The sequence below is a fragment of the Rhodnius prolixus genome, unplaced genomic scaffold, assembly GCF_049639745.1.
Source record: "Rhodnius prolixus isolate KJV_2025 unplaced genomic scaffold, Rpr scaffold_1, whole genome shotgun sequence".
Lineage (NCBI taxonomy): Eukaryota > Metazoa > Arthropoda > Insecta > Hemiptera > Reduviidae > Rhodnius > Rhodnius prolixus.
Genome location: NW_027411581.1, coordinates 32,728,496 through 32,739,403, shown reverse-complemented (window position 1 = coordinate 32,739,403; position 10,908 = coordinate 32,728,496). Strand labels below are relative to the sequence as shown.

Sequence of the window (10,908 nt, the reverse complement as noted above, 5' to 3'; positions counted from 1 at the left end):
CTGCTCTTTACTTATTGCTCCTTCTCTTCATGTATTACCTTAAAACAACTTTATCGAGCCTGCTGCCCTGCTGAGACTGAGATTCTCAATCCCTTCAGTGCCGGTCCTATTGCACATTTTTCAACTGACTAAAAAAAAAATTGTATAAAACACTTCTAAATTTCCAAGACAAAAAAAAGGCAGTTTTAAAAATTTAATAATTTGGTTTAATAGTGACTCCGGAGTTAGAATATAAAGGAAGGTTAAAGTTTGTAAATGATGTAAATATAAAGAAAGTGAGGAAATTTAATAATTATTTATTAGTTATTTCTTCCTCTCTTAATCTACCCTCTTCTATCGTCTAAATAAAAATGACTGTATGGCTAAAATGTGCATTTCAATAAATGAATGTTTTTTTTATATGAAGTTTTCTTTTGATATTTGGACTGATATCCACTGGTATTATTTAGAAAGAACAGCTACATCGTTGCAATAATAAATAACAAATACGCTCAAAGAATATGTATATTAAATTTACATGAATTTAATGCATTCAATTATCTGCTCTAAACAGGAGAAAACTATCAAAGCCTTGGCTAACGTATGACTCAATTAATATAAATCATTAAATTACGTTACATATGTACATATTTTATTTGATAACTGATGTAACTTCATAATGCATAAATATTCTACCAAATAAGTATAGGTGTTTTTCTTCTTACTTATAGTATAAGTTTAAATTGAGGGGAGAATTTATTTTGACGTTACAAGATTTTACAAAATAAAAAGTCTTACGAACTAAGTTATATACTGGAAAAAGTCTATAAGGTAACACTTTCGGTCGACATATTTTCCTCAAATTTGGTACTTTGGATTCTTGAAAATCCTTCTTAATACTTAATAGGTGATTAGATAATATATTTCTCTGGAATAGCCCGTCAGGGGAAAAGACCAGAAGTGCCATAATCGATTTTTTCAGTAAAAAGTTTCAAATAAACGTTAAAGAACTATTTATGGACAATAAGTACACTAAAATTAAAGAAAATCAAAGAACTCGTTTTTGATAGCTCCTCAGAAAACTATTTAATGTATTCTTTCAGTAACCAAATACAACCAATACCAATACCTTAAAGTCTGGCTGAACCATAGCGAAATATATTTTTAAAATACTTGTAACTGCTTGAAATGTCAACAAAAATAACAGAATTATTATTATCAAATTAGAATTTTATGCATTTTTTTTTTAATTTTTGAATTACAGTGGATGCGTACATGCACACAGTGGTCATTTTATATTTTTCCTTCTCAGGGATCTTTTTTTTTAATGCGTCGCTAGTTGGCAGTAATTTCATCATGCTCCTGGCATCCCAATAAAATACCGAGTTTCTTTACTAACTCTAAAGAGGACTTGTTGTTTTGTTTGTTTGTTGGCTTCCTGTCTGTAAAGAGGACTTAAAACGCATATTTCAGATGAAACTCAAAACAGAAAATTTGAAAGATTGTAGCAAACTTCCATCTTAAGAGGTGTTAGAAAAAAATAACAAAGACAAGGATAGAATAATTTATTTATTGTGGTTATAATAAAATAACGCAGAGCTCTTCAATAAAGTATAAATAATAAATTTTACACTAACTGCATAATATTATGTACAAAAAGACAAAATATTCCTTACATTAATGAAAAAAAAAATATATTAGAAAGAAATCCACTTTCCTCACAATAAGTTGACATATAATTTATTTAGATAAAAATATAAAGCATTCGTTAATATCCCCTAAATGTAACAATGTAAGGCAATACTTTTATCATTTTTCTTCCCTAACCTTAGTCACATGATTTTTTTTTTTTTTTTTAATCTACATTCCACAATATTCACATCAGGTAACTCCAGTAATTATTACACTATTATTCGACAGCATGAAAACAAAACAAAAATCCCTTTTTATACATGTTTATCATTAAGCACCCTCTATTCATATAATAATTTCAAACTTAATATAGATGTGAGTAATCAAGTAATTTATAATCTTATATTTATAAATGTATTTATTTAATTACAATGCAACCACATAGTACAATAATGAAGAAAAATACTTTTGAAAAAGTAGACCAAAATATGATTGTTTAGAATGAGCAAATAACAGTCAATCATTAAAAATATTTATATTTTTAAATAACTTTAATACAGGTATATATAAAATATTTTTGGTACATTAGGGTAAATCTAACGAAAAGAAATAATGATAAGAAATGACATGCTACAAAAATACGTAAGTAATCTTATGAATTGTTTCTCCAATCTGCTCTTCACTTTTCGTGGAATGTTACATCAAGCAGACAATTAAGTATTAAACAAGATATATAGAACACTCAAGTTTTTAATGCTTTAAACCCATTTCTTACATTCTTGCAAGTAAAATCCTCTTTTTTGCAAAAGATTAAATCTAGAAAAAAGAATCTAGATAAAATTTGTCTTGAATTTAAAAAAAAAAAATTCTATTTTTTTTAAAAACATTTAAGACAATAAAAATTTCACATTCTTATGTAGAATTTATTTTCAGTAAGAAGAATCTTAATAAACACTTTTGTTTTATACACGCATCTTTTAGATGTTTGTTTCTTAGTATGCCCCGTAAGAAAAGAATGAGATTTACATGTTTTGATCAAAACCCAGGGATTAAACCTTTGCTTCTCTCTAAAACGCTAAGTAATAAACTTTTTCTACTTCAGTGCTACTAAGCATAAACAAAGTAAGTACGTGTGAAAATCTGACCAGTACCAGTACCCATATTTTTGTTTTATGTTTTTAATAAAAAATATATTCACAATAATAATAGTAAAGAAGAAATTAATATGTACGAAGATTTTTTAACTTTGAACAGTAATATAAATTGGGGAAACATTTGTTTTAAAATAACATCTTTCTTTCTTAGATTTTATCTACTAACACCAACCTTATTCTAATCTCAAACTTATTTTTATTTGCCATAATTTACATTTTGTTACCAGAGACGGATACATAAGTGAAACTGTTCTCTTTGATACCTGAAGTATCTTAGATTTAAAATAGAAGTTTAACATTTATGATACGATTAATTACAGCAGAGGTAACCGTCCAGTTAGATATAAAGTAGTTAGAACAACTCGTAATATATCTGAACTATCCGAAAAAGGACATGTATGAAAAGCTTAGCGGAAAGGAATATCTAGTCAAATAGAGTCTGTCCGGACATTAAATGCTTCAAATGTAACTATTATAGACTGCCTGAATCTTTCTGAAGCAATTAGCCAGCCAGAAATAAAAAATACACCTGAAAACTATTCAGCATTGGCAGCTTCAAAAGCAAGGGCTTGCTAATTAACAATTCAGGATCGAAAAAAGCGGTAGCGATCAGAGTTACTGAATTCAATTTGTTCGACTGAACCAGATTCTGACGTGAACCTAATGGTAGGCAGAGTTATTTTAAAATAGCAGAAAATTATACTAAATCATATTAAGGGATTAAGGTAAAAATAATGTTAATTGTTAAGAATGGGAGCAGAATCTGTGTTAGATCGATATAACTTTGACTTTAAATACATTTGCACCTTAATAAATTAATGAAGTCTTACTTGGTACGGAGTTTCTACCACATTTTAAATAAAGGAGAACTTTTTCTTTAAACTGGCAAAAAAAAAAAAAATTTAATAAAATCAAACAAACAAAAGGTAAGGTCAAATAACAATAAATCGATTACAGAAAGACAATCGGAGAGCTTTAGAACACAAAAAATCGAGATGTAATATTGTGACAGGATTGCTTCTGAAATCATCAGTATTTTGTCAGATAAAAATAGAGAATCCTGGTCGCAAATTGGCAGATCAGTGGGAATAAGAACATATAATAAGACAATTTAACCAAAATATAAAAAGCGTTGCCAGCAATTTCTATAATGAAATTTATTTTAATACTTTCACAATTGATTTCTCCTTCAAGGCATACGTTTTTGAAGATGCACAAAAATGTTTTAAAAGCAATATTTATTTTCTTCTATTCGTAAATAAAATGTAGACAAAGATAGGCAGACGAATAATACAAAAAAGAGACTAACTTGAATAGAGCACTCAAAGTTTTAATACTTTTGGAAACTACACAAATACATAATCAATTAGCAACATCTATAAATCTTTATGGAACTCTCTAAAAGAACAATATCCACAAAAACATTATTACTATCATATAAAATTAGGATTTTCATACATGGATTAACTGATTTTACATATAAACCTAATAAAAAGTGGTTTTCCCTACTTTAAAACTCTCTTTTTATACAATATTCACCTTATACTGATCATAAATGTGTCATAATAAGCAGGTAGGTTTGACTTCTTTATCTTATGAATTCATCTTAATTTTAGAATTAGCCACCACTTACATTTACTTTTAAGGTAGAATGCTTTTTTAAAGAAACAGTTTTATAATTTTAATAAACTAAAAAAAAGGTTGCAACTAGTTGAAGGCTTGAGGACAGGATTTAAAATAACAGATTAAAAACCTGCTACTGAAAATTATTTCTCAATTGAAAGAAATTATAACAATAAAAATAAATAAAAAATGTTTAGCAATTGTTACTATTTTATTAATGAAAAACTTCTTTCAAATTAATCATACTAAACTTGAAACCTTTTTTTAATGAACATTCTAAGGCAAAGTAAACGTTTGTTTGAAATTAAAGAAATCCTGCAGTAGGGTAGAATACAGACTAGAGAAAGATATAGTAATATATATATATATATAAATTAATTTATATCAGTTACCCATCCCTGCTTACTCTATAACTACTTTTTTAGAAAACACTTCATTATTATGACATTCAACTTTATTTGATTAAATGTATAAATCTAAATAAATATTAAATAATAAAACAATAAGAAAATTGCATTAAATTAATAAATATTAATTATATCAATATATTTAACGATTTTTAAAGAAATTAAATTTTATTTTATATAATGAAATGCACAAAACTTTCCCCCGCAACTTATAAAGAACACTATTAAGGAAATCAAGATAATCACACTTGTCAGCCAGTCTGCACCAATTGGCAATTTCATATTTTCATTATACTCCAAATCTGTTTGTAACATATTTCTAATTAAACAAGTTCAAAGCTTTAAATGAGACTTGTTTTGATCCATCTGTTTAGAAACACAAATTATAATAAATTTCTAGAACTTTTGAAGAAACCAATAAAAATGTATCCTGAAGCGGGTAACTAACTTGGAAAAGGATCTGATTAATGCAAAGCTTTTTTGATTCAACAAAATTGTTGATTAATAACTATAAAGCTTTTTTACATAAAAATCGGCCATCGGTGTTCTTATAAGCATAAAATAAAACAATTTAAAAAAATCCATAGAATCAACGAGTAGCAAACCAATATTATAAGTATTTGGAACCAAACTGTAAACGTTAATTTATAGATTGATATTCTCAAAGGAAATATTGATTGAATATTAGGTTACGTAATTTAGGACTCACATTCAATATAACCTAATCTCTGTACTATTAAAAAACATTAAGCAAAACTAGATGAAACAAATATATATTTAGTTACTCCTCCTGCGCACACTTTATATTAACTTGCTTTGGTTTAAGAAAATTTAATTGCTGCGAATAACAATTTGCTCAATCACATAAACACCAAGGCAACTATTTAAAAGAATAAATTTTTTTTAATTTAAATTTATCATCTTATTTAATGTGAGGAAATGGAGGGCTCGAGATGACCCAGAACCGACTGAAGGGTTAAAAGCGAATAACAATAGAAACCCTCTCATAAGAGGGTAAAGAACTTTAAAAGATAATTAATTTTCGGAATTTAAAATTATTTTTTTAAAAGAACCTGAATTTTAAGGCAGTCTTGAACAAAATAGTTTGTAAAAATCCAGTAGAATGCCTTAGTGAGTGGGAGAGCTATTTTACACTTTTTCCTTTAAGTACTTACTTTTTAGACAGACTATTCTTCAACTAGGAATCATTGATGAAGAAGGATACGAAACAGACTTTACTACGCAGTACTGACACTACTGAACCCTATTAAACAAACCAAGTTGAAGATAAACAAATAAGCAATCCTTATTCTAGACCACTAATCTAGTTAGTTGATACGCTTCAGTGCTACATATTTAATTTAGACAAAAATGCTTCATAATGAACAATTTTTTATTTACCTTAAATACAAGAAAAAATAAAATCAACAATAATGAAAGACAATCCAAAAAAGTGCTAACAATGGCACAAACATAATTAAACAAAATGTTAGTTTAAATAGTAATGTAAATTATACAAAAACAAAAAACAAATTATTGGAGCGATTTCATTAAACTTACAATTTTTCAACCTTGTTAAAAAAATAATATTTCTAACTATTTAAATGTTATTTTTTTATATAAAATTGAGGCCTTGCATTGGTGTTGTGTTAACTATTAGGTAACCTTGTTTGTAAAAGAAAAATTAAATCATAAGGGATAGAAATATCAATTAGAAATAAAACATTTCTTACCTTAATGTTTAAGTCAAACAAGAAATTAATATTTATTAGAAATAATTCCCAATCATATACTAGAACGCTTGTTCGATGACCGTGCTACTAGTATTAACATGTTCTCTTCTCTAACAGTTAAAAGCAAAATAAACTAAAAGTAAGGAATGTTTATCAATAGTTCAGATAGATCAAGCTTTACACAATTTAATTATGTATATCTCAAAGACTGTCCAAATTATATATATTTCAAAACTACTTCGTATTTGTAAACAAAAACAAAATTAATACTGAAAGTTGGAATTTAAAAAATAAAATATAAAGAGAGGTAAAAAAATGAGCAACCTGTAACCATTTTCTAAACAATTACTTTCATTTAGAAAATCCTTAATATAAGATGATATCAAATAATTTTCTTTCTGGGAGAAGGGAGCTTTTTTATATACTTACTTATCACAATCAAGATTGCAAATGTTTCATTTTTTGTGGCATCCAGTTTTAGCATTACTGCAGTAGCGCGGACAAAGGAAAGCACACAGCCAGTAGTATATAAGTTTGGACCAGAACATTTATTTAGTCCCCAATTACGTAATCCATCGTTTTTATAAATTCAATTGCTGAGCAAAATTGGGTCCAATAGTATTGTTCTTCCCCTTCCAATCGATTACCGTAAAAACTGGTGACATATTCAACTGTACTCAACAAAGATCCCGGATTAGCCTACATGAAGAAGAAAAATGTGCCACATATTAAAAATTCTTCTACAAATTATTTACATAAAACAAAATGCATGAGTAGTTACCATAATTAAGACATAAACAAGAACTGGCATGAGGTCATCAGCAGCTGGGATACAAGTAAGTGATAATAAATTTATAATTGTTGTAATGCAACGTAACGCGCAGCGTAATTTGTCTTTGGGACTTCTATAAGCGCCCATTTTGGCAATCTCTGCCTGGGCGCTCAGCCAAGGGCATTCTCCATGAAACATCTAATTACAATGAAATTTAATTAATGAGTGATTTGAATTAAATTACAAAATCCCTAGCTAACTAAACTTAAAAAAATTGTAAATACCTGTGGGATCCTTAAATCTTTGTGATCTGGAGTAATTACTTTTGCCAACTTAGCTATATGTTCTTGAAGAACTCTGTAAATGAATAAAATTTTTCAGATATTACTTAAAAATACTTGTATTAATGATTACTTACGTCCGTCCACGACACCTAATTGGTAGTTGGACGTGAAACCCGCCTGAAAAAATAGGCAATTACTTTACTTTTTTTTTTAATTACTTACGTTAATTAAAAACTCTTTTGAAACTTGGCATGTTCCAAAAACGAATAATCCGGCACTGATTACGTAAAGTAAATGCTTAATTTTTCAGTTAAGGCTTTACTCGTACACATTTCTTCGCAGATCAGTGTTCATTTTCAGGTGCGCAAATGTACTGTAAAAATGTGCAAAGTCAGAGAAAAAGCAACCAATCCGTGCGTTCCGAACATTTGGTATGGAAGTATTTCTTTCACTTTATTATAAATATGACAATTTTCCATTAAATAACAACGGGAAAGATAATAAACGTCTTGCAGTCTTATATAAAGGGACTCATTGCTGCCCTACAGGCTTGCAGTCGCAACCTCGCCCTCTTATCTTAGATTCATAAGATTCTTCAAAGTCAGAAACTACTTAAATTTCTATTTCTGACAAATTTCACTAATAAAAGTGATAGCATTCAAGAGGTAAATTATACTCACACAAGTAAAAGAGTAGAAAACTGATGCGGCTATTTTCGAGAGATGTTCAAAATACTCTAAAATATTGTAACATAGTGTGTTGAGTGGTGGGAGTCTAGTGGACATGTACCTACCGAAGAACTGTTTATGTTTCTCTCAAAAATGCTTAGACAGAAGCTTTACTTACTGTTCAACAACCAGTGATTTAACATCAACAACTTTACTGCCTTATTTTTCAGTTTAAGGAAAATCGGTTAAGTGAACATTTTTGGGTTTTTGCGGAATTTTATGGAAAACGCTACTTTTATTTTCCTTAAATACTATTTCCGTAAGTGGCAAATACAGCATTCCTTCCCTATCCACGACACCTAATTTGATAGTTGGGCGTTTAATCGTGCCAAAAAAAATATATTAGCGATTATTTTATTTACATATAAAATTCTTACTGATCTCGTGATATATCTCCATCGCCATTAGGATACATTGCATGCACATAAACACGACTGCTAAGAGATCTTTCAACAGACAGTTTAGCTTGATTGAGTTGTTCTTCACTGGCGCCTGGTAAAGCAAAAATAAAAATTTAAATGTATGTCTTTCAAATTTTTTTTTTTTATATTTATAAATGTGTTAAGAGTTTACAAACGAAATAAAGTATTTACATCGCCATATGAGATCCCTTTCCATTTCAGTAGAAAGACTAGCCAGAAACGAATCCAATATATCACTTTTTTCATCAGCAAGTGTTAATGATTGAAACTCTGTGACGAATTTAGCTAATTGTGATTCTCGTCGCTCCAGAAATAGTCGAACGCACATTGAACTAAGAAATTCAAGAACAACTGTGCGATCCCTTATAACTCTATCCATTAGCCTTAAATTCAATGGGAACAACATTAAAAGAGTGCATAAAGTTGATATAAAAGTTTAAATGACATCCGTATTATTTGAAATGTGTGTCTTACAAATTTCTACATTAATATTATAAAAACGAATCATAATACACAGCATTTAAAATAGAGATATTATAGTACAACATGGCTTTCTAGTATGATATTAAATAAACCCACTTTTGCAAAGATATATCTTTGATCACTTTTAATGAATTCATAAATGTGTTTAATTTTAATATTTACAAATTTAGATATTACTTAGTTTTAACTAACCTGTGCACATGAGACAAAGTAGAAAGCAGAGATTGTCTGCATTTAATTAGGTACGAATTGTAGGGCATTCTGTTTTTATAATCCTCTTTTAAACATTCAAACAGTTTCCGACACCTGAAAAAAAAACACATTAAATAGTGTTTAAAATTTTTTATGCAATTTTTTTAAATTCTGTTTCTTTAGAACAGAGAAAATTTGAAGTGACCAAAAATACAACTAATCTAAAATAGCAACGTTCTCAACTGAGCCGTTCACTCCACAACTCGATTGCAAAAAGAGACTCCATAAAACAAAAAGTGGAGAAGTGCGATGAAATAATGTACATTGTTTTTTAAAATTCCGTTTATAATATAAATTCAAGGAAGAAGTGCCAAATGTAATATGTATTCAATCACACATACATACATCTTGTAATGTAAGAAAATATCTAAGAACAAGCCTCCACTCATCATTAACTATAATAATTCGAGCCGTAAACAATATTAAATCCAATGCAAAAAGTCACAGAATGTTTGGGCAACTGAGCAAAGACAATTTTTATTTCGTTACTTTTGCACACAGAGGTTCGGCGGCTATCGAAGTATGCATTATACGATAATGTCATACAATTGTTTGAAATTAATACTGAGACCAATCTGTGTCAAAAGTTAAAAACAGTAAAGAATGATGTCTTTTATATGGCAGATATTTTCAAGAGATTAAATGTTGTCAATTTGCAGCTTCAAGAAGCTAATAAATTCTCTAATAGGTTGCCAAAGTTCCAGATCGTCCTCCACGATTCTCAAGAAACTCCAGCGAGAGTGTTGCCGGTGGACAGCTTCTCTCCTCAAGCTGATCCTGTCATGAAGTGTTCTTTTATCGTATTCACTTATTACATTTTTACTCTTTGTAGATTGTGATTAGCAAATAAAAAAAAAAAGGTTGCCAAAGTATTTTGACATTATTTATTGACAAACTTGACCTACATCGTTACAATGTTTGAAGAGAAAATTTCATCAGTTTCCTGAATAATCATCTATAAAAGATTATGTAACACAAGAGGTTATTGACAGATTCAGTAGCCACCTCAACGAACTTAAAAAAGGTCATGGAAAAACGAATTGAAGATATTTTGAAATTGAAAGTATATGACTGGACGGACAATCCTTTTACCGCATTGAAGAGGTTGATACACCATGCCAAGAAGAAATGTTGGAAATTAGATGAAATGATCAAAGTAAACATAAATTAGATGATGATGGATATGAAAACCTATGGCAAAATAAAAAAAAATGTCTGACTTACTTCAAATATGAGGAAAATTTTACTCAGTTTATTGACACTTTTCTCTGCCTCATATATCTTGTAAAATCAGGCTTTAGTGCTAGCTGTTAAGCATATTAAGACTAAAGAAAGAAGCCGTCTGAATATTTCCGAAAGAGGAGACCTTCCTTTGTTCCTAACGAAAATTGAGCCAGATATCCAGTATTTAGTTTCGCAACATCATCCACAGGGATCTC

The 10,908-nt window shown here is 28.9% G+C and overlaps 1 protein-coding gene across 6 annotated transcripts in view; it reads right to left on the bottom strand.

Annotated features, from left to right (window-relative positions):
* Positions 1 to 1,530: 1,530 nt before the first annotated feature.
* Positions 1,531 to 10,908, bottom strand: part of Gapvd1 (GTPase activating protein and VPS9 domains 1) — a 31,488-nt gene continuing 22,110 nt past the window's right edge. For 3 of the 6 annotated variants that reach the window (XM_074137653.1, XM_074137640.1, XM_074137651.1), the window contains exons 24-29: positions 9,410 to 9,523; positions 8,906 to 9,117; positions 8,690 to 8,804; positions 7,585 to 7,657; positions 7,310 to 7,498; positions 1,531 to 7,227 (exon numbers count right to left, since the gene is read on the bottom strand). In XM_074137653.1, coding sequence (XP_073993754.1) covers positions 7,081 to 7,227; positions 7,310 to 7,498; positions 7,585 to 7,657; positions 8,690 to 8,804; positions 8,906 to 9,117; positions 9,410 to 9,523 — 850 coding nt within the window. In that variant the 3' untranslated portion in view covers positions 1,531 to 7,080. The remainder of the gene's footprint in view (positions 7,228 to 7,309; positions 7,499 to 7,584; positions 7,658 to 8,689; positions 8,805 to 8,905; positions 9,118 to 9,409; positions 9,524 to 10,908) is intronic. The other 3 variants (XR_012461343.1, XR_012461345.1, XR_012461354.1) reach the window with 3 other exon arrangements.